The 25,382-nt window shown below is 34.7% G+C and overlaps 1 protein-coding gene and 3 long non-coding RNA genes across 4 annotated transcripts in view; 1 reads left to right on the forward strand and 3 right to left on the reverse strand.

Annotated features, from left to right (window-relative positions):
• The first annotated feature begins 5,253 nt into the window (after positions 1–5,253).
• LOC103445956 (uncharacterized) lies at positions 5,254–7,601 on the forward strand. Its single transcript, XR_003776929.2, has 3 exons — positions 5,254–5,425; positions 5,617–5,703; positions 7,319–7,601. It is a non-coding gene; the product is annotated as an uncharacterized lncRNA (long non-coding RNA).
• A 191-nt stretch (positions 7,602–7,792) lies between these two features.
• LOC103446026 (receptor-like protein EIX2) lies at positions 7,793–9,406 on the reverse strand. Its single transcript, XM_008385084.1, has one exon. It carries the CDS (start codon positions 9,404–9,406, stop codon positions 7,793–7,795), a length of 1,614 nt encoding a protein of 537 aa, XP_008383306.1.
• An 868-nt stretch (positions 9,407–10,274) lies between these two features.
• LOC114827717 (uncharacterized) overlaps positions 10,275–25,382 on the reverse strand; it is a 40,173-nt gene continuing 25,065 nt past the window's right edge. The window contains exon 2 of the long non-coding RNA XR_003776930.2: positions 10,275–10,847. This is a non-coding gene — a long non-coding RNA (uncharacterized lncRNA). The remainder of the gene's footprint in view (positions 10,848–25,382) is intronic.
• LOC139188494 (uncharacterized) lies at positions 16,782–17,929 on the reverse strand. The gene is made up of 3 exons (XR_011571972.1): positions 17,848–17,929; positions 17,481–17,610; positions 16,782–16,860 (listed from the first exon to the last, which is right to left on the reverse strand). It is a non-coding gene; the product is annotated as an uncharacterized lncRNA (long non-coding RNA).

Below are 25,382 nucleotides of genomic sequence, written 5' to 3' on the forward strand. Positions count from 1 at the left end.
AACAGTTTACTCGTGAAAAACGTTGTGGGAAAGAGAATTAGCCCCAAGTCTAGTCAAACGAAGTGGAATTTGCTAACTTGTAGAATGGGCTGAGGACTTGGAATTTTTGATCCCATCGATTTCCTAAAGCTTCAGCTTCTTACTAGAAGTATGTCTTACACGCCATGAGTAAAAATTGTGTGGAAGAGAATTAGAGCATACTAAAAAAAATGTGCAGACTTTTGATGAAAGTATTTTTAAAACTAATTCTTAATAAAAATGCAAAGTGAATTTTGAAAAAATATTTCAAGTGCTTTCTATCAGAAGTACATAACTAGTGTTTTTTTCATGAAGTACTTTAAGTGCTTTTGGAACTTAAAATCATTTTCTCTAGAAGTGTTTTTCAATCATTTTAGAAGCGTTTCCAAATGAGTGATGCTTTTACTGCACACCAAAACACGAAAAGCAAAGGTTGAGATTTAACTAAATTTCGTTTGGTCAAATCTCAACAATTAATTTCTGAAAAATGGTGCAGGAAAGAGAATTAGAAGTGTTTTTGGAACTTAAAATCATTTTCTCCAAAATTGTTTTTCAATCATTTTAAAAACGTTTCCAAGTGAGTGATGCTTTTATTGCACACCAAAACACGAAAAGCAAAGGTTAAGATTTAACTAAATTTCGTTTGGTCAAATCTCAACAATTCATTCGTGAAAAATGGTGTGGAAAAGAGAATTAGACACAAGTCTAGTCAACCTGAGAGGACTTTGCTAACTTGTAGAATGGGCCGAGAACCTGGAATTTTCGACCTCATCGATTTCCTAGCAAGCTTCAACTTCGTAAAAATGGATAGGTTCCATGCTTGGGCCTATTTTAAAAGTTATAATAAATTTAACCGTTTGATCTCATTTCAACGGTTTGAATCCCTGAACTTAATGGATTAAAAGGAAGGGATCTGAAAATGATCCCTTTCCAATAGAAGAATTTGATCTCAAGGGATTATGATTTCTTTCCAACATTTTCGCAGGTGTTTCCGGGTAGTTTGTTTTTTGCGTGGGACCGATCCAGCGTCTAGAACCCGAAACAAAACACTATAAGTCATGAGCATGGTATAAAATATCGATGGTATCGGAAATATCGGTAGTCCAAAAACATGGAAATTTCGATGGAAATATCGAGATATTATCGATATCGATAAAAATTGAATAAAAACCACGGAAATTGTAAGAAAAACTTGGAAATTTTTATTGAAACTTTGGAGAATATTTATTTAGTCAATTATCCATTAGTTTATCAAAAAAAATTAGAAGGAAATGCATTACATGATGGATTTAACTGATTTAAGTTGATTATACAGCGAGCTGGCAAACACTGTGAGTGTAGAAAATATGTAGTAATTAATGAAAAAAAGATTAAACACACCATAATCATTTATATATAATGATTTACTACAATATTTTACACTTTATACATTGCATGGTAAGATACATGAGTGATTTAGTACCACATGAAGTTCCTATGAGGTTCAAAATTTTCATTATCTTCATCATCTCTATGTGTAGAGTAAGTTTATTGTGAAGAGTATTCATCAAATGATAAATCCCCAAAATAGTTTTGCATGTAATTGTTAACATGTCACTCATATAAATATAAATATTTTAGCATCTTATCACTAAAACATACGTGATATATCGTGGTTAAGGTGTTGGAGGATTAAAATGGGAGGGGTTCAAATCCCCTTTGTGTTTTTTTTCTTCCCTTTTTTCCCTTTTTTTTCTTTTTTTTTTCCTTTTCTTTCCTTCATTTACATCGATATTTTTGATATTTTAGCGATATTACACTAATATTTTGACAAAATATTGCTGAAGTGTGAGTGAAATTATCGACATCGATATTTTCTGATATTATCGTCAATATTGTCGATATTTGTACGATATGTACATGGATATGTTCCGAAAGATCTGTGATTCGAAAAAACCGAAATATCCTCGATATTTTGTCGATATTATCAATATTTCAAACTATGGTGTAGAATACTAAAACCTCATCATCCGAAATCATAAGAAATTCCATAAACGTAATTTCTATAAACATGCCTTTTTATAAACCATAAATATTTCGTAAAAACAATTTAAACAAAATATATGTTCTCTGTAAACCATAAATATAGAAATTTGTAAAACATAATATAAAACATATTCAATTCATGAAATATGAAATGCATGCAAACCTAATATTTTATAAAAACATGCTTTTTGAGAAAAGGTCCACTCACAAATATTCCGCTACCGGAGAGTCGATCGAACTAGGGAGGATGAGATCGCTTCCAACCAACGCACCTAAACACAAATAGGGACCATTTATTAAAACTCTACTAAAATAATCGAATTTGAGAAAACGGATGGCGGATTCGAATTCGGCACGTTGAAAAACCTAAGGAGGGACATCGGGTTCCCCCACGGACCGCCGCATGCGACGCCAATGTGTGGCGGCCCGGGTCACCACCCGCCGAGATGGGTAGGTGGAAAATTGGCCTCAAAAGTCGTCAGCGCTGCCATGGATGCCGGTGAGCACAGTACCTTCGGTGGAGCCACGTGTGCTCCACGAGCTGCCCCACGCGTCCGCGAGTATTGGTGTACTTGCCTTCCTCGCGAGGCCTAAAATTGGCCGAATTCTAGGCTATTTTTCCAGAGCTCCATTCAAGCTCATTTCTCTACCAAAAATGATGTGTTACCTATGAAAATGAAGCTGGGAGTGAGGAGATTCGTACCAAAAAGAGGTCGAGTGATGACTGGAGTTGGCAGGAAAACACCTTCAAAAGTAGGTTCATTCGTCGAAAAACTTGGGAAGGTTCCTCCGAGCTGTTTCTACGTCCAACATGTGAGTATAACTTAAAAACTACCATAATATAACCTTAAAACACAATCTAAAGGGTTCTAGGCACTTACATACGTCGGGAATAGCGAGAACTCACCGTAGGTTCATCAGGGAAGACGATGTACAATGATCTCTGCCATTACCGAAGATCTAAGGCCTTGGCCTAGGGTCAAGACGACGATATTCAGATAATGGTGATAGTGGTTTGCCAGCGTGAGCCGTGGTGGAGGTGTTGCCATCATTGTTTATGTTGTTTGTGTGTCCGTCCGTGCCTCGGATAGGAGAGAAGAGTGCAGAGATGAAAGGGAGAGAAAAGCAAAGAGAAGGTTCTAGAGAGAGAAGCCCACAGGGAGAAGAAAAAGAAGAAGGAAAAAGGGAGAAAAGAAAGAGAGTGGGCCGAGAGACAACAAAACAGGGGTGGGCCCCATTGGCACACCAAACAAAGCAAGAAAAGACGAAACGGAAAAATATCCCGTGAAACGTAAAATTACCGAAATGCCCCAATCATTCTGAATTTCGTAAAATCTCTATTCTAGCTCCAAATTCAATTCCGCTTGCGTCCACGCATTCGTAGCGACGAGTACTACAAGTATACGCCAAAAAAATGAATCTCACATGACATGACAAGGTGATCAACAAAAGTCAACGTTTTGTTTCGAAGGGCATTTTCGCAACTTCATGTTTTAATATTATAAAAATAGTAAAAATTTGGGACGGATTGTTACATCTTCACCATTACACCACATACTCATCATTGTTATATTTGTGAACAACATGTATGAGATTGCGATTCCAGGATGAGCCTTAGCCAACCTCATCTCTATGTGGCTCTGCCACTGGAGGAATGAATTGCATGTATCGTGTTTACCGTCACGTAGAGTTATAACAATATGTAGATTTGATTTCTTGCTATTTGTTAATCAATATGTAGTTGCTATATCTTAGTTGGGGTTTTATAGTATGTTTATACATGTCAATGACGAATAGGCATGGGTCTCATTTGGTTAGTAGGCATGTTGAAGTTATAACTTTCCTTCATGACTAGGTTCCATTACATATGGGGCTAACAAAAAACATTGAATTGACACAAAGATTGCCGTAGTTACATATTTTTTGCAAGGGGGGTGATGCATAAAGAAATACAAGGTTTACGCTGATACCGTACATGCGTAAGCTTAGTATATGCAATATTTGTCGTAATCCACTTGGAAAAGCATACTCGGTCTTATCCCATTATCCTTGTCAAAATGTACACTTAACACACGATATGTGACACCATTTACTTGAAAAAGAAGAATGCAACTTTACTGGTGTTGTTCATGTATTTAGATCTCGAACTCAGATTAGTTTTATTTTAACCTTTCTCACTTCAACTTCTTAAAATTGAGTAAATGCTATCATTTGATATTAATTTGGATATGAGTTTTCGAGTTCGAGTTTTGATTGTGTGTTGGTACTGTGGAGTTTTACTTTTTGTTTTATTTGGATGTATGGTTGGAAATGAGATATCTAAAACTTTTGTGGAAAAATTAGTGGCCTCGAAAAGGGCAATTTGATAAACATAATTACTTGAGGTGATGATAATTATGTTAGTAAAATGACTACAATGATGACAACTACAAATGATACAAGCACCTGAAGTTAAAGGTGCATGATTTTGGTTATATGTTGCACTTGTTTGTACGTTTCCATGCTTCGTCGAATGAGTAGAAGATTGAAATTATGTTTGTAATACTGTGTACATAATTTCATTCATTGTATTATGATTGAGTTTGTAATCAGGGAATCTTGCATTAGGCTCTCGATCGTAAGTTTCATGAACATGACATATTTATGTTTGAACAACACGGTAGAGAAGGTAACATAGACAAGAAGATGAGGCACCTCAACAACCCAATATGAGAAGAATGAACATCTCTTAGTATACCATCTAGCATATCTAGTAAATATATATCCGCCTAACCTTTTGTATGTAAATCGTATGTACAGTTAGTTGTACACACATTCAAGTATTATTTTTTGTATGTAAATAGTACTGTAATAGAATTTTCAATCTCGTACCATCACATGTGCATCCTTTGCTAGTTACTATAGTCTAAAGTTGAGGAGGAAATTTTGACACTTTTCATAACCTACAGTAAAACTACCCTGATTTTGATTTATTTACCAAATTGCCTTTCTACAAAAAACTTTGCTTTGTTACGGATTTGCCAGGTTCGGCTTGCATTCAAAAGGCCCAGACAGAGGCCTAAAGGCCTGGACCAAAACGGCCCAGTATTGAAACAAGCAAAGTTACTCTGGTACCCGTTTAGATTTCAGATCGGACGGACAGGGGAGAAAATTGTGGGGGTAGTTTTGTCATTGTATGTTTGGGATTTGGGGATACCGTCTGCTTCGTTCGATGGGATTGAGGAAGTGTTGTTGCAGACAAGGGTACGGCCTGCGGATAGAGAAGAAGAGAGAGGGAAAGAAGGAGAAATCTTGCAGACAGACAGAGGTGCAGCAAAGCAAGCAGCGGTATGGGCTGCACTGAGAGAAGGAGAGAGAGAGAGATATGCTGAGTTTAATTTTGGTCAGTTCGTTTCTATGGTTTGTCTTTTTGCTCTGTTCGTTTTCTTTTCGCTGCTTTTGGATTCAATTCAAATCAAATAATGTGGTTTATCTTGATATGAATTCTCTCTACAACAATAATTAGGGGTTTTTGTTTAAATTATCACTGATTTTCTTTGATTTGGCATTGAATCTTTGTTAGTTGGACTGCAGGTGGTTCTGATATGGAGGAGAAGCTGCAGGAGCTTATGATCTTGCCGACTTAAGTACGGTCCTTCTTCAACTCATATAAACTTTCGAGTACGGTTCAAACTCTCAAGAGTTTTATGATTTTGCAAAATCATATCTGCAGATGTTGTCTCTTTAGTTGCAGTTGCATCATTAAACTATAGCACTGAATCTACTTAGAAAATATATAGACCACCCTCTGAAATGCAAGATAGATGAAGTCGGTCAAAACTTAAAAGATTGGACCTTAACATGAAAATCTGTCATAAAATCAGAACGGTGTTTGATCTCATCTTCCTAAATCCAACAGACACCATCAATCTCAACGAAATAATAAACCACATGATTGACATTCTCTCTTTCGAAATAGCTAATTCAGTTGAGTTCTTATACTAAACAATGTAGGGAAAAGATGTTTACAAAAAGCATTTACATAACACATATTATAAGACATTGATACTAAGTATCATCTGCTGTAGTCAATCTGGTAAAAACTTGACAAAATTCAGTATCTACGTGCATTTAATCAGAGACAAACTGGGGTAGTCTCCATCTTCATTGCATTTTTACTACTGTTTGACCTTTGGGAATATCGGAGAAGGTTTGCTGGCATGAAAAACCTCTAACCATACAAACAGTCTCTTCTTTATTGAAAAGCTTTGGAAAAAAAAAAGTGAACAATATTTTATCCCAATTACAATTGGAATGATCAGCTTTATCTTTTTCATGTTTTTTTTTATAACCAAAAGAAAAACAATAAAGTTTTTTTTTTATAATCAACATGCTGGTTAATGTAAGAGACTTTGTCCCATCAATCAATCTGAGGTGCATCTTCTAAATCGTCAAAATCCTCACTGAGACTCAAACATATAAGCCAACTGGAGCCATTGCAACTTTTGTTAACATATACTTCCGAAATCGCCATTTTGATTTTATTTTGATTCTTGATGTCAACTTAATAGAATATTGATGCAAACTGAACTGCTTATTTTATCGCAGCGATTCACCTATCTCCTGGTTTTTCAATTATGTGGAGATGACTATTAATTTGTGGTTTGTAGGAATTACTCAAGTAAAATGTGCATTGTCTAATTACTGCATTTGAGAATGTGATTGTATTGCTGCACCTTTTGAGTGAATTTTTCTGTAGATATTATTCATAGCTGTTGTCGATTATAGTTTGAAAACCCGATTCCCTTTTTCCTTCCATCCACAACCTACCAACCCTCCACGGATCCACCACCTGCTCCACCTCTCCTGTCCACCACCGACGAATTTCTTAATTTCTGTTTTTCATTTTTGATAATGTCCTAATTTTTAAATTTAAATAAGCTTTCTAATCTTAGCCCAAATTAATAATACAGGATGCTATTGAAAAAGATGTATAATGGATGAAAAATTTTGAATTTCCAATAGATTATAGTTATTGCTATGCTTATTAGATTGTAATTTATGATTTTTTACAATTTGATTTGATCATTTGTTAGTTATATATATATATATATATATATATATATATGTTTATTAACTGATATGATTTTTTGTTTTAATAATTGATATGTGTAGAAATTAGAAGTATGGAACGATATTAACACGTGAATACATTATCGATTAGTTTGGTCAATATTATTTCTCATAGTTTAACTCCAATTTTGGATGGTTCTGATCCGATTTTGGATACTTCAAGTCCAATACTAGGACCACCCAATGTTAGAAGTCTGGATCCGTCATTGCCACGAGGCGCTCGAAAGATGTTCCTGGTTTTGAGCCTAATCGGAATCTGCCAAGGTCGGGGGAGGGGGGCACTTATCCAGATCTCCAGCGTTTTGGGAGTGGCTCAGATTTCATTTAGATATATGTTATCAAAGACATGTTCCTTTGTAAACTTTTTCAGCGGTTTGTAAACTGATATGATTTTTGTTTTGTTTGAATAGATAATTAAGTCCTTGAATGCAACTGTTGTTAGAACATTATTATTTTTATCTGCATCAATATGAATTTCGAACTTCCGACAAACAATTGAAGTTAAATCTTCATCAAAGCAAACAACTGAAGTACTTAAAACAGAACACATCGTGTCCTAGTAGCTTATTATACATTATAAAGACCAACAGAAAGCATCACGCATAGTAAGAATACTATATGAGTTCAGTACATTTTTTTAATAAATTTTTTTAGCCACTTTCAATGCAATTGCTAATGCTACTTTATCTTTCATATCATCAAAGAAACGAAAATAGGCATACCTCCATGACTTCTTTACGATTAATGTGCCACAAACTCCCCAAAAGCCTGTGATGAAGCCGAGTGTGATACTGACATAGAGCCAAAACTTTATGTTATCATCTTCATCTTTATTATTTCCAGCATCACTAGAGGGAAAAGGCGGTGTTTCGTCCCCCGGGCACTTAGTTAAAGGAACCCCACAGAGTAATGGATTGCCTTCATAAATGGATGGGTCCTCGAGTGTCTGGAGTTGGTTGCCCGAAGGAATTCTTCCAGCCAAGTTGTTGAAGGACAAGTTCACATGAGCCAATAGCGATAAAGAGGAGTAACTTTGAGGAATTTGTCCCGAAAGGCGATTGTGTGAAAGATCAAGAGTTTCCAACCAACGCAAATTTCCAATCGTTGAGGGAGTGTTCCCCCTTAACTGATTTCCTGACAAGTTCAAGGTCCCCAATGCAATAAGGCTGGTCATTTCTTCAGGAATTTCGCCTTCTAAATTATTTGATGAAAGATCAATGCTATATACCCATCTCAAAGCAATCTTGTAATAAACGAGTTCGCTTCCTTTCGCCGTGACTGTTGTTTGCACCTCAAGACCTTCGGGCAGTGTATAAGTATCGGATGGAGAGAAAGTCAAAGTAGTCAAATTCTTCAAACACTTGGGAATAGCCCCTGAAAGATTGTTAAGGCCAAGGTCTAGGATGTGAAGGTAGGGAAGATTGCAAAGATGGCGCGGGATATGTCCACTTAAAAAGTTGGAGTGCAAACGCAGAGTAGACAACACAGAGAAGTTTGATCCGATCCATGAAGGAACACCTCCGGTTAATTTGTTGCCCCCAAGATCAATACTCCTCAAGTAAGTTGCATTTTTCAACTCGATAGGAATTTCGCCATCAAAATTGTTGTTGTTCATCTTCAATATAACTAGAGAACTCGGGACACCCATTGAACTCGGAATATTACCAGAGAGGTTATTGTCAGCCACATCAACAACCCATATATCATGCCACACACTCCATGCTTCGGGGAATTCTCCGTAAAACTGATTGCTCCTTAGGGACAGGGTTGTCAAGTTCTGCATGTCGCATAGAGAGGATGGAATTGTACCATTCAAGTGATTCTCCGCAAGATTCATCTCTCTTAATTTGGGCATCAGTTGTCCGAAATTTGAAGGAATAGGCCCGGAAAAACTATTTTTTTGGAGATAAAGAAAAGTGGCACAAGAAGAGAAATGTGGAAGTGGACCTTCAAATTGATTACGACTCAAATCCATATAATATAAATTTGGAAATTTGAGTTGGGATTGAAGCTTTCCGCGGATTTGGTTGCGAGATAAATCCAAACGTTCAACTTTGGACGATAAGTTGAAGAGCCATTCCTCTGGTATAGAATCTGAGATTCTGGTACTACGAAGGGTGACATAAAGTAGCTCAGTTTGAGATTGAAGCCATACAGGAAATGCAGGACCTACACTACAATTTATAATGTAAATTGAGTGGAGCTGGAAGGGGGGAATCCACTCATAACTCACATTGAAAATGAGCGGCATAGCTCCATCCGTGGACAGAAAAATAGATCGCAGTCTTGTGAGATTTATGAAATGAGTTTCTGTTAAAATGCCTTCCCATGAATTCCCACCAAAGCCAGGTCAACTAGCTCAGAGAGTTGGCCCAAACTTTCGGGAATAGATCCGTTCATGTTGTTGTCCCAAAGGTTTAGACTTTTCAAGGATGACAAGTTTCCAACAGAAGTGGGAAACGAGCCCCAAAACAAGTTGCCGTGGAGGTCAAGGTGCTGCAAGTTTGTTGGAACTCTTAAGGAGTCAGACAATTATGTTGCAAACTCATTGTAAGACAAATCTAGTGACTCTAATCTGTTATTTGTGCAATTTGAGAAACCACTCAAAAGCTCTTGAAACCCCCCATCAAATTCGTTGCCAGCGAGGTTTAAGGTCTTTAGATTGCAAAAGTTTCCAAGGAGTTTGGGAATTCTACCTTTGAGGTAATTTTCAGATAAATCAAGGTGTTTAAGAGATTCGAGGCTTGCAAGTTGGGGAGGAAAATGACCGGTGAAAGAATTTCCACTTAGGTCAAGTGTTTGGAGGTTAGTAAGGTTGAAAATGCTTTTGGGAAATTCGAGGCTTGCAAGTTGGTGATGCAAATGAGAAGTTGAGATATGTCAAAGTTGGAAGTTGGCAAACAATGTGAATCCCTTGGAAATAATTGTAACTTAGGTCTATATAGCTCAAATGTTTCAAGGTAAGCAAGGATGAACTGACCTTACCTGCCAAGCGAGACCTTTCAACAGCGTCCCACCCTACATCATTGTTATTGAAGGGAGAAATTAGTAACAAAAAGAAAAGTGAAACAGCGTTGTTATTGAAGGGAGAAATACAGAAGCAAGCTTTGCACACGAGATTAGCATGAAAAAACTCCAAAAGATATTTATAGCCAACAGCAATTAATCGATGACAGAAACCAATAAATTTAAATAAAAATAAAAATAAAAAACACATTTGAGAAAGAAAAAGAAAATTCTAGTTTATCTAATTGCCGAGTTGGGTGGCGTCCACTGAGTCACAGACAGACCGAGTCAAAAAGGCACGTACACTTCTCACTTTTCCAGTCAGTGACCCCTGCTGACCAAAATGCCCTTACCCCGAGGTCTAAAATCTCATAACCACCCCATGAGCTCAAGAAGAACATCTCAGCCGTTGATCCTCCGAATGACAAAAACCATCATCATCGACATCGACGGCAGGGACACTGTATCCTACAAAGCAAGGGCAGGTGGACTACGAAAAGGTAGTGCGTGGGCCCTTACTCCCAGACCGGGTAACGGTATTTGATTTTTGAATTTCTCACACTTTTTGTTTTTATTTTCTATAATAATTTTGAATAATTATACAATTTAGGGGAATGAAAATAAAAAGATGGCTACTCGGAATCACTGTCGATGCTGTCCATTCCCTTGAGTCCCCTTCTCTTTTGCTGCACATGCAACCCAACCAAAATATTATGCAACCTTTAGACCATCTCCAACCCTGGGCTAAAAGCTAAATTACCCCCCCCAAACACTCTCCAACCCATGTTAAAATTTTAGGCTAAATGCCAAATGCTATTTCTGGGCCAAATACCCCCCAGCTTTCCCTTCGGGCTAAATGCGAAATGTTTATCGGAATTTAAATTTTTTTAGATTAAAATGTTCATAAAATTAATTTACAATAATCTACATATTTATTTTAAAAAAAAAATTGATTTAAGAAAAAAATTTAGGCTAATTTCATTCTTTAATAATTCCAGGCTAAAATTTTAGGGTAGAAGGGTTGGAGCAGAAAATATGTTTCTGGGCTAAAAGCTAAATTTTCCAGGCTAAAAAATTTAGCTTTTAGCCCAAGGATTGGAGATGGTCTTACTATTTTATCTATTTATTTGTTGAAGAATATCCATTTGTCTTTTCTTATATCAGTTGTTATGCGTATTACACTAATAAATTAAACTACATAATTCATACTTTTAAGATGAAAAAGTAGAATTTGAGATTTCTATGCATTAATTATGTAATTTAATTTTGGAATACGCATGTCAAGTAATTTCAATTCCTCTTCTTTGTTATATTAAATTTTGTATACTTGGCATAAAACAAATAAAAGAAAATTTGGAGTTATTAGGCATTACAAACAAATCAAAATTTGAGAACCAGTCATACCCCTGCATTGTATTTTTGGAATTAAAAGAGGAAGGTTTTTTTTTTAATCCAAAATTCTTTTGTAAGATTGACATAACTTCACATTTCATCCTTGATATTTAAAATTGATAAAAATTGTCCCAAGATTGCCCACCGTTCCATGATAAATATTTGTTAAATTGAGGATATTTTTGTCAAATCAACTATTCCTCTTGAACTGGTAGTTTCTTTGATTTAAAAAATATATTTTACTAAAATACCAAAATAATTGACAATGGACAATCTCAAATACCACTTTTATCGGTTTTAAATCTCAAAGATTAAAATTAGGAGTTATAATAATTTCAGAGACCATTTTAAAAATCAACTCTTCCTCTTGAACTGGTAGTTTCTTTAATTTAACAAATATTTTTTTTTACTAAAATATCATAATAATTGACCGTAGACAATCTCAAATACCACTTTTATCGGTTTTAAATCTCAAAGATTAAAATAAAGAGTTATAATAATTCCAGAGATCATTTTAACTAAAAAGCCAAAGAGAAATAACATGTTATTAACACTAAAAAAAATGGAATGTCAAAATACACTTCTATAAATAAATCAAATACATGCTGTTTTTCACTTTTCACCACTATAAGAAATATTATTAATGTTGGTATGAAAAGACAATGTTAAATATTATTATTCTCCACTTTAAGCACCTAATTATTTCCTCCACTAAGAAAACAAAAAGTGAATGACAATTAGTAGCAAATTTTTGAGCAATGTCGATTATATACGTATACCTTACATGAATTGTGTCTATCGTCGAAGTTAGTCTATTAACGCATTATCATGTGTTAGTTTAGTTTTTTATTCACAGATCAATACATTTTTGAACTGAAACGCAACGGTAGCATTGAACCCATTTCATATAACACCTGACCTCAAATCTAGTTGGATCTTGTTCTATAGCAAAAATATATTTCCTTTTCCATATTAATGATGGTGTGTGGAAATTTAAAATTTATAAAAAAACTGAGGAAAAAGACAAAAGAGGAAAACAGCAGGAAAGAGCAGCAGATTACCATCTTCACACATTTCTTCTCCCTGACCTCATATCGAATTATGATTTTTTATGATTTTTTATGATTTTTTACGTATGCAATCTCGAAATATGTACAAATAGGTTTAATGGTTGGATCGTTAAAAAAACTTTCGTAGAATGCATATTGCGTCAAAATAGTAGATTAAACAAACACTTAAAGTTAATATTATACTTCAATTAAGTATAAAATAAGTTTTTGTGGTATCCACTAGTGTAAATACTTTAAATTAAAGATCAAATTTATTCATTACATTCTTATAGGGTCGAGGAGGGTATTTGTAAAAAATCATCAAAATCGGAGTTAAAATAACCGTTAAATTGTGATTTTTCGTTTATAATCGTAAAAAACTTTTGTTCCATTACGTAATATCTGAATGTTTGTTTTTTACGATTTTTTACCTATGCGATCTCGAAATGTTTACAAATAAGTTTAACGGTTGAATCGTTGAAAAAAGTTTCGTAGAATACATATTGCGTCAAAATGGTAGATTAAGCAAACACTTAAAGTTAATATTATACTTCTGTTAAGTATAAAATAAGTTTTTGTGGTATCCACTGGTGCAAATACTTTAAATTAAAGATCAAATTTATTCATTACATTCTTATAGGGTCGAGGAGGGTATTTGTAAAAAATCATCAAAATCAGAGTTAAAATAACCGTTAAATTGTGATTTTTCGTTTATAACCGTCGAAAACTTTTGTTCTGTTATGTAATCTCTGAATGTTTGTTTTTTACGATTTTTTACGTATGCGATCTCGGAATGTGTACAAATAAGTTTAACGGTTGGATTTTTGAAAAAAAGTTTTGTAGAATGCATATTGCATCAAAACAGTTGATTAAACAAACACTTAGAGTTAATATTATACTTCTATTAAGTAAGTGTAAATAATTTAAATTAAAGATCAAATTTATTCATTACATTCTTATAGGTCGATGAGTCTATCTGTAAAAAATCATCAAAATTGGAGATAAAATAACCGTTAAATTGTGATTTTTCGTTTATAACTGTCGAAAACTTTTGTTCCATTACGTAATCTCTGAATGTTTGTTTTTACGATTTTTTACGTATGCGATCTCAGAATGTGTACAAATAAGTTTGACGGTTGGATCGTTGAAAAAAGTTTTGTAGAATGCATATTGCGTCAAAACAGTATATTAAACAAACACTTAGAGTTAATATTATACTTCTATTAAGTATAAAATAAGTTTTTGTGGTATCCACTAGTGTAAATACTTTAAATTAAAGATCAAATTTATTCATTACATTCTTATAGGGTCGAGAAGTGTATTTGTAAAAAATCATCAAAATCGAAGCTAAAATAACCGTTAAATTATGATTTTTCGTTTATAACCGTCGAAAACTTTTGTTCCGTTACGTGATCTCTGAATGTTTGTTTTTTACGATTTTTTACGTATGCAATCTTGGAATGTATACAAATAAGTTTGATGGTTGGATCATTGAAAAAAGTTTTTGGATCGCCAGCAATAGATAATTTTGTAGTAGTGAAACCTTAAATTTATTTAACCGTCGATTGTCATTTACGCTTTATTCTTCTTACTAAATTTCATTTTTAAAATTTTATTTTTTGAAAACATGATCATCTGGCAGATGTAAGAAGATGATATCACGTTTCGATATTTACGGTTAACTGAAATATGAGTCAATGTCATATAATTTGTAGAAACTTTATAAACATCAAGCAATATTTTCACTAACCGTAAAACTCTAAATATAATATCAACAATCCAAACCGTTTATCTACCTGCACCCTCTAATAGATCATGTTTTCAAAAAAGAAAATCTAAAAAAACGAAATTTGATGAGAACAATGAAGCATAAATGTAAACAACAATCAACGGTTAAATTTTGATCTATGATTTATATGATTATAGTGGAGAATTTCGAAGTTAAGCTCTTCATGAAAGTTATAAAGCTTGTCATTACGAGTGTTTATATATTTTTTTCTATATTTTTTTACACTTCTACATTAATTAAAAAACTATTAAAGACTTTAGGTAAGCGAAAATATACTTAAAACAAAATTGCGTTTTTATGTTTTGAATATGATAATATGGAATGTATATACTTATTTAGTATTATGTTTTTCATTTGATTATTTATTGGTTTAAAATATATTTTTCTTAACGGGTAACGGATCGGGTCATATTCCCTGTTAATATTATTGGGTCGATTTCGGGTAGGGTCATTTTACCCGTTTATTTTAACGGGTGTTACACGACACGACCCGTTAAGATATTGGGTATGACACGAAAATGACACGAACACGGAAAACACGACACGAATGCCAAGTCTAAATAAAAGGGTGAGTTGGGGAGATTTACATCTCTGCCACTGACCAGAATTTGGGTCTTTTTGGGCCCGAAGTAGGCTTCGGTGATGTCCATTGAATGGTTAAAGCCCAGAGCATTAAATGCTTATTTTAGCCCTGACTAGAAAATAAGCCCACGCGTTGCAGTGGGAATCACTGTTTCAGGCGTAACTGCATGAATAAAACACATTTAACCTGAAAAAATTCAACACAATCATGAATGAACAGAGGAACACATGAGTGAATAAGGTCGATAAGATAAGTAGTTTGACTTTTATATACATTCTACTAAGTTGACATGTAAAGACATTGCACAATTAGTAGGAAGAAACTGAACGTTCTTGATCACAAAGACATGGTTGCCAAAAAAGTTTTGTTTCCATAAGAAACATAAGAAACATAAGCAACATGCAGTTCACACATATTTTGCCCTTGTAGTTAAGAAGGCAAAATATGTGTCCTGCAGGGCAAGCACCTATTTCAGCAGTTAATAAAAAAACATAGAAAGTGTTCAGTACTTGTTTAAGTAGCTAATTTTCTAAGCACAAATAGTTCAAATTAGTGATTAATCAACCAAATAGTTAGTCTCAATGATCTTCCAATACCAAGGATATTGTGATTAATCAACCAGATAGTTAGTCTCAATGATCTCCCAATACCAAGGACATCATACAGAAATTCAAGTATACCTCATTAACTCTCAACTCCTCAACTCCATCACTCTTCCCCCCATTGTTTGTAATTCACCTCTCCTTCGAACTCTTCGAGTACAAATTTATATATAGAAAATTGAACTGTCCATTTCAAATCATATATACATAGGCAGAAAAGCAAAAACTAAACTCTCACCACATAAATTAATCGGTAACCAAACAAAGAAAAATTCGTGGAGACCAGAATAAATCCAATTGAACTTTCATGCTGACAGATTGTAATTGAAAAAAAAAACATATATCTAAGTGCCCAAAATTTGAGCTTTACATCATGTTATGTTCTACCACAAACAATTTCTTGGCTGTTAGGTAATTTATGTGGTTTTCGATCTATAGTTGTACTTGTGTACCAAAAAAGTAAAATAGTCGAACACAAATGAAAGAAATTAATAAAAAATCTAAGTTAGAGTTGTTAAAGTTCACTTTCATTTGTATAATTCAAACTTCCACACATATATTCATATACTTCACCAGTTGTCAGACACTGCTAATTGCTAGGATAGCAAGATAACGAATTTCGTGAACGAATACAAAATGATATGCAACTTCAACTTACCATGCCAAAGAAGCTCCATAAGAGTGGTAGCATCCTCCTAATTGCATGCATCAAAAGCATTGCAACCGTAGATTCTGGAAATTATAAAAATTCATCTAGTCAGGAGACAATGTGATAGTTGTGGGAAGGTGACTATGCAACCAATAATCTAAGATATACCTCACAAATTTGCGATTCCATCATAATTTCACACAAAAAAAGATCAAATTTTGATTCAAACATCAAATAAAACAATCCCATTTGTTATAGATAGGACCAACCAAATAAAGAATCTATCAACATGATTTTCAACCTAACTATAAAAAGGAGCTTCATAACAGCACAATCAATATCATTTCAACCCAACTGAAAGGAAACTAATTGTATGCCATAAATTCCATGGGTTATTTGATTTTGTAGATTAAAAAGAATTGAAGAATACTGAAAATTACTAAACCCCATCACAACATATCATCAGTGAAGAATTAATTATTATAAACTCAAGCTTTGATAGTTAAATGTTAAGGATCAGTAATGATAATATTGACGCTTTTTAAATTTTATAATACCTCATCTATAAACTGGGACACCTTGTGCTTAAACAGCTTCAGTTCTGTAAACCGGACTTCTTGAAGAATTTAGCGGATCTGCAAAACATTAAATGAATGCATTAAAACGTTTATCTATTACCTGCCAAACCACTCAATGAGCACCCAAAAAAATGGTGATATTAATATAGAAGATAAGGATAAAAAAGATTTAGTGAGTAATGACACGCCAATTACATGTCCAGACACCCCCCTGTGCGAAAGCAAGTAAAAGTGACACTATAATATAGGTTGCATTGTGAAGAGAACTTGTATAAAGAAAGGTAATCATTTCAAAACTTATTTCCATTGATAAACATCAACATTAATTTTGCATGAGACATATTTCCAGTTTCTTTAGAATGACACCAAGAGATTTACTCCATACGATTTACAGCCAAACAAATAGCATAAGATAAAGAAAACATCTGTGTTTCTCATTCGGACTTGGCCAAATGGCCTAAACTATGAGAAATTATCAAATTTGGTTCTAATTATTATTGTTAGGGCAGGAGTTTTGCTGGATGGAGCCCATTTCATCCAAGTTCTAATTATAATTGTTGTAATACACAGAGTTCAGTGCAGAGGAGTTTGATATATAACAATTAAAATTCACATAAAATTCGGTTTCCATGTAAAGAGTTCATGTTTGTAGAAGCAAAGCCTCAAAAATAACTAACCTCGCCGACAACATTATATTGTTATCCTGAGGCGCCCCACTAATCCTCGCAGGCAGGTCTTGTTGCAGCCTCTCGAAGTCTCTCATCAGCCTCTTCCTTGTAGGAGTTGACATCATTAATTTGTTACCACCTATATATCATCAAACCAATTTAATAAACCCTATTTTAAGATTAACTATGCGTTGAGCGCAAAACAATTTCATCTTTTTTTTCCAACACCTATCAAAATATCAAAAACCACTTGAAATATACCAATGATAAGTCAACAATCAAAATCCTCACATAATAATTTTTAATTGATGGATAACCCAAAAGATAGATACGCAAACATATAATGGTCACAAAAGTAAGAGTAAAAAATTCAAACCTCAAGAATATGATAATATTACACCAAAGATGCATGCTTAATTAAAAGTCCTGCCAAAGGAAAGTCAAAAACTAAAAGTCAGCAAAATAAAATTTAACAAAAGACTTAGTGCCAAAAGAAGTAATGCATACAATTTACCTATTTTATAATGAATCCAATTCATAAATATTTGGAGTGCGGGCGTTTCTTCCTAACACCACCCAAAATATAATTCGTTAACAGATTTAATTCATTCCATATATAATCATCCTAGGGTTATTGTGTTGCCCTCTTTGTGTTTTTCTTCCCCGAATAAATATGGAACCAAACCTATGAACTGTCTATCCAACTCAATACACAAAAACCAAGCATTATCAAAATAGGTAAAACCTAGATTTCTGCATACAACCCAATAATATCAATCAAATTTTCCTCTGTATTTAAAGTAATTTCATCCCAAAAAGCAACATAGCAAACCTGCACCCATACCGTACTCATAAGAATATATAAATTCTGTAGCTAATTAGTAATACAGCTACCACCTAAGTTCCTTTGTGAAGAAAAAATAAATTAACAAAAACTAAAATTTTAAGGGGAAAAAAATGAAACTTTTTTCTCTTGTAAGGGACCATACCAGCACCCGATTCAATCGACGGTTTTTACAAATCCAAAACTACAAAAAAAAATGAGAAACAAATTTAAAGTTAAGATCGATGAACACCGTACCTTGAAAAAGGTAAACATGGAAAATCCAACCACAACTTTTCTTAACTAGTTTCTCATTTTTTCCTCTCATCGAAACACAAAATCCGAAGATCCTGAAAACTTTATTCTCTTTTTGTTTCGGGTTTCAACCTAAAACCCTAATTTGAACCAAAATGCATAGAAAGAGGAAGCACATCGGATCTAATACAAACCTTCATTCTGATCATTCTCTTTGAACTCGTTGAATTATATTAAACTACATATAGGGAGAGGGAAAATAAAATTGCCCACGCGCTGCTATGGGTTTTGAAACTGTAATGCAGGACATACTATGAATATTTTCAACAGAAAGACAAATTATTTAGATTCAGTTCACATCAACATACTGCGCATAATGAAGAGAGCGTATATTTGAAAGTTTGAATTAATGAAACATGCAACAACAAAATATACTGTTTTTATCCCCCCCCCCCCCCCCCAGTCCTATAAAACAGAAGCATAAATGGAAATGATGTTTCAATTTAAGTTTTATGTCTTTTCACTTCCGCTAAACAATCTAATTTCTGCTGTCCTACTCTGTCCTACATCACAGAACAAAAAGAAGGTTACCTAAGAATTGATGCATTCATCTTCTAAACATGCAACAAAAAAGCACTCATGCATAAAAAATGGTACATTGGAAATAAATAGATCAACTTAAGTGCTAACAGCCAATCAACAAATTGAACATAATTTCAAGTTTTAGTAGAATGAGTTAAGAAAAAGGAAGCTTGGTTTCCACATGAAAGAAAAGATCCGCTTGAAATGGTAGTCTTTCAAGATGTTTTCTGGTATTTATGCGAATTCTGAAATGCTATAAATGTAAAAGTTACCTGAAAAGCTTTTTCTGCGTTGGTTTCTGTAATCACTCTGTAGCACTTGAAGCCAATATCATGAGAATAAATCTTTATTAAGTGTCTAAGACCGAGTTGTATCCCACGTGCTTAATTAACAACAAACATACAAAACAGTTATCATATATCATAAAATTCCAAGTCTTAACTTGTAAAGTTTCAAGTGCTCAACAAATTTCGAACAATGTATGTTTCAATACTAAAAAAAAAAGACATGCATCAAAGACTTTTAGGTGGAAAAAATATGCATTGGCTAAAATAGAGATAATTAGGATTTAAAATGTTAAAAATTTTCTTTTTGGCTCACTAATTAGATGCAAAAGTGAGATTGTATGAACAATTTTACACCCGGAAACATGAACCACACAGAATCACAACTGATCTAACAATGAGAAAGTACATAAGACGAAACACTAACAGAAGGCTAAAACACTCCTTTAATTGATCTAACAATAGGCTAATAGGATTAGCTAAAGCATTAGAGACTGCAACAATGAGAAAGTCAGAAGATTAAAATTATTGTTGAATATCCTTGAAAAATATTTTCAATAAATCTGTTCAGGAAAATATAGAAACTTAGGATGCTATGCAATTCCATCATCCAGGATAGCACATATTTACCTGGAATCCAACCTTAAGCCAACATTTTTCTATCTATAGCATCCATCATACCTAACACATTTCTCAGTAGGGGCACATGAACAATCATAATTGAGATTTCATAAGTTTATTTTTTGTTAACTATAATGAAATTTATAAAACAATTTTAGCAAAACTCAAGTCTAGATAATGGAGTTTTGTTCCAGTTTAAAAAATATTGACTTGTGTTCTAAGCAACATAATGCATTCACATTTTTGTCAAAGGGCATCACAATAATCCCCGATTAAAGATATTAAAAATCGGAACTTCTTCTCCAAGTTTTCATTCAGTTTATTTCACTTGTCCATCAGAATTTTTTTCAAAGAATGATCAAATAAAGACAATAGCATGCCAAAGATTAAAAACCCTCATTTCAAATTTTGCTAATGCATAGCTATGTTTGGTTTTCTTCTCCAAAGACCAGACTGAGAGAGAGTCAAGTTCTCTAGTAAACCATAAATCTCCCGTTCGAGAAACCATCACCACTTCACTCACCACTCCCTCGAGGCACCAGCTTGCCACCACCCTCATGTCTCACTCCCTCTCTACTACTCTCCCTATTTCTCTCACCTCTCTCTCTCTCTCTCTCTCTCTCTCTCTCTCTCTCTCTCTCTTGATGCTGTGCTCGCTGCACAAAAATAGCAAGGCGACCACCGTCGCCATTTTTCACGGAGAACTACACCACCACGAAACCACCACCATTAATCTCCCCACGTACGCAACTTTTACCATCCCCGAACCAACCCTCTGCAAATTGCCCTTATCCCTTCTAATTTCAGTTCTTGTATTTCTTGTATGGTAACCATTTCTTGCACACTCAAATATTTATATACCAACTGAGAATAACAATATAAATCCCACACCCACCTCTTTTTCCCCACTTGAAAAATTCACCAAAAAAGCTACATTAATCACCATAGTTTAAGAATCCAGACCCCAAATTTCAATCTAATTAATTAAATTACAGAGGATTCTATCTACCTCACGAAAACAAATATGTTCAGTTAAAGAAATTCCCTTATCACTGCATCTTAAACTACTTCTTAACTATGTCAGCCATACCAATCTAATAAAAAATCCATGTTCAATCAATTCTTATTAATTCCAACTCCAAGTATTTCAGCATCTAGATTATAGAAAAATCACAACAAAACAAAACTCAGAGCACCCAGATTCCAATCTTGGTGCTAAAGCACACTTTGTTAACCTCACCTTCATCAAGTCCATGATTCTTGCCATGAGATCTTTCTCTCTATCCAGACTTGGCTTCAGCTGCAAGATCAAAATAACGAAGCATTAAGTTCCTTTTCTATACTCATAAAATTAAAAATTGAAATATGTTATAATTGACTCGGAATCTTCACATGTATTATGAAAGCATGTAAACAGATACATTTGAAAACTTATAACGCTACCTACTAAAGTTGAAAAGTAGCTAATTAAGATCCAAGTTCTAGGCATCCAGTGAGCCTTCCAGGGAAAGATGGCCCCATGGACTTAGACTTTGAAAACTGAGGCTTGTTTTGCCTTGTAATTGTATAATCAGTAGCATCCTTATGGATTGCAATTGTATGATCAGTAGTATCCTTATGGATTCCCAGATTAATCCCCAAAATTTTGTTCTCATCCGTTAGCTTATGCACCTGGGATAAAAGCCACTCAATTGTTTCACTATTCTCCTTGTTTCTCCTTATCAACTCAGCCCGGTGCTGCATATTTTCGTCAATGAGCTCCGAGATCTTTTCGTGCAATATTTTATCTTTTTCAACCACATTACCATCACATTCTACACCATGATGAATATTCTCTTCTTCCATATATTCTTTGAAAGTGCACAAACCAACCTTTTTTAGGACATACCAACATTTGTTTGTTTTGATGGCTCTGATTTTGGTTTCCGTTTTCTCTTTTGTGGTGGTCTGGTCAAGATGCACTCCAAAACACTAATTTGAGTGCCTACACAGATGAACATCGCATAAAAATCATTAAGAAAAATCCAAAACAGCAGCAGAGATAAAAAAAATGATAATAATTCTAAAAAAAATTAAATCAAAAGCTAAGACTAACTCGCAGGAAGCTCCGTGAATTAATTTTTGGGCCAAAAAAATTCTATCAATGCATTCTCAGACAAAAATTTCTTTAAATACTGATTTAATGCAGTCGAGGAGCTAAATGCTTAAATCAAAAAAATTTTATCAACCAGATACTCCTATAGTGCAGTGCAGCAAAGTTTTTCTTGAACCTTGATGTATATCACTATGAAACTATCCCAAATATATCTCAGAGATTGCAGAAATTCAGACTATCAATAATGAGACAGCCGGAATGTTTTACCCTAATCTTCTTAGGATTTTAACTAAACAACTTGCTCCTGTAACAGCTATATTAAAGCATAAATATTCATGAACGTTCATCACCAATAGCAAAAAGGCACAAAGTACTTTCACAGAAATCTAAAGATCCCTTTTATGCCCCAAACCCAGGTATGTCCTCTTTGCCTTCCTCCTTCAGGGCATAATTAAAGATACCCACCAACAATATAACAAAAAAAATTGCAGTGAGATTTTAAAATATCAACTCTATTTGATATTGCAATGAAATATAACAAAAAGTAAAATAAAAACAAAAATGTACAAAATTCATTATTTTTGTAAATTAGTAGTGGAATAACAGAAGAAGCCAAACCCAAAAAAATAAAAAACACAGAATCACAGTAGAAGAAGCACACCATTTCAAATCTTTTTATCCTCTTCGAAGATCGATCGATTCCATAGAGAGAGAGAGGAGGAGGGAGATGAAGAAGGGGAGAGGAGGTAAACGGAGGTGAGAGGAGGAAAACGACGAAGGCGGTTTACCAGAAGCATGTCTTGTCTTGTGTTCCTAGTCAATAAGTCAGTGTAATCCTCACAAAATCCCTCACTCCATCGGGTCAGTGACAACCTCCCCCAATTTTCTCCCTCTCAATCTCTCAATCACCGACAGCTACCCATTAATTTAGGCTTCTATTGGCAATTTTGACACATCCCTCAATCCCGACACCAACCCTTGATTTGAGGAGAAAAAAAATCAACCATAACCCCTTTTTATGGCAACCTCACTCCTCCCTCTCCCTTCCCCTCCCTGCCATCCCCCGCCTATCTCCCTCTCTTTGTCTCTGTAGCCCATGCTTTTTGGCAATGGCAGGAATGTAAATAATACAAAATCAAGGGTCCTACACACGTTGATATGTCATCGTGGTTTCCAATTGAACCATGAATTCCATAATGTATCATACCTTGAGTATAAGAAAACCCATAAAAGGAAAATTAAATCCCTTACAAATGGTGTGAAATCTCGTTCCTGGATTTCACTGTTATAATCTATGTATTTGTATTATTGAGATTTTATATTATTTTTCGAGAATTTATTTTAATTTGTTTGAATTAAGATTTTAATTAAATTAGTTACGAAGTTTGGAGATTAATTATTTAAAATCCGTGGACCTTTCGAGGTCACAATTTATATCATTGAATAGATTTCGAGGTCACGAACGTATAGGTGAAAGCCGCTTGCGAGTCCGAATTTTAACGGTATAGTTACGGATATTTGAAGTTGTGTTACTAATCTTTATATTTTAATTTATTTTAAAACTCCCACATAGTGGGAGAGTGACCAGGGAGAAATGGGAAATAAAAGGGAACGGACAGAAAAAAAAAGGGGGGGAGGAGGGTCTGATTTTGACCCCTTTTTGGGCATTTTCGACCCTTTTGACCCATAAACTTGACCTGTTCATATCTTCTTCATTCGAGCTCCGTTTTGGGTGATCTTGGTGTCAATGGAAAGCTCTTGAAGAGCCCTACGACCCTGTGGTGTTAGATTTCCCATTTTCTGATCCACTTTTCCAGTTCGAGGCAGCAAAGTCCCGTGGGTTTTCCGGTGATTCCGGCAACCATTTCCTTCGAGTGAGGTATGAAACTTCATCTACTCTTCATAATCTCCAAGTTGGTATGCTTGGTTTGTGCTTTCGTATTCGTTTTAGAGTTGGGTGTTTAAAACCCTAGAAACCCGGTTTTCCCCGATGAATTTGGATGGTTTCCGGTTAAAATTTGTTGTTGGCCTAGTTGTGAATAATGTTTCCCTTGTTGAGATCTTCATTCTTGTAAAATATGAGAATTTTTAGAAAAAAGTCGGATATTCCGATGTGTGGCATTCGATTTATGAAATGTTGTTGGTTGAGTGTATTTAGATAGGTCCACCACTTGGATATTCTTACAGTTGACGATACTTTAAATTCTTATATTTATATCATTTGTGAATATGGCTTGGTATTATAAATGCGATTTCTATTGAAATGTGATTTTATATATTTAGCCGTAGACATATGCTTATTAGCATGATTTGGCTTATGTACTAATGATGGTTGTGATATATGTGAGTTTAATTATCCTTTTAGTAATGTGAATGATGAGCAGGGGCGGATCCACAGTGAGGTCGTCGGGGTCGCACGACCCCTTGGAAACCATGGAAACAACCTTGAAGCTCCCATATGCGACCTCTTGGAGCTGGGGTCGTCGGGGTCGTCAGGAAGAGGAAGAAGAAGCAGCGCTCGCGCGCTTCTTTTTTTTCAAAACTCGGCAGGAGTCCTCCCCAACCCTAAACTTTCACACATTGCTTCCTGATCCTTTCAGAAAACGTCTCAAAACCTTCAGTTTTTCAGAAAATACATTTCAGATTTGAATCTTCAGAAAACGTTTATACGGTCATGGGTGCAAAGCAATCTTACAAACTACTCCTTGTCATTGCGGTGGCGGTGGTGGTGATGCTTGCCACCGTATGCCGCGGCTCCAGCGTGGGGCATACGCCGTCTGCGAACGAGGAAGTTCTTGATGAGTTTGTGGAGTTTAAGGACCAGTCAAGGCAGACGGATGACGCGAGGGCGGCGGAGAAGGCGAGAGAGGGTAAAGAAGGGTCGGAGTCGTGGACGGAGTGGGCTAAAGAGAAAATCACCGGAGGACTTGGGCTGAAGCAGGATAATGAGAATTTTTTGAAGCAGGATGATGAGAATTTTTTGAAGGATAGTTCTAAGAAGGCTTCTGATGCTACTTATGACACTGCTTCTGGTTAGTCACTACTGTTTTTTAAATTATTTCCTACATAATTTGTGATGGAATGTGAAATTTTCTGCTTTATTTTGGATCAATTTTTAAATGTTGTCCAGGAACTGGTTTTTTTTTTTTTTTTTTTTTCATGGGATAGCGTTTGAGGATTTTACATTTGTACTGTGTTAAGTGTTTTCAATATGAACTCCAACATAGTGACGAAGAAATGTGTAGAGATAA

Source organism: Malus domestica, chromosome 10, assembly GCF_042453785.1.
Source record: "Malus domestica chromosome 10, GDT2T_hap1".
NCBI lineage: Eukaryota > Viridiplantae > Streptophyta > Magnoliopsida > Rosales > Rosaceae > Malus > Malus domestica.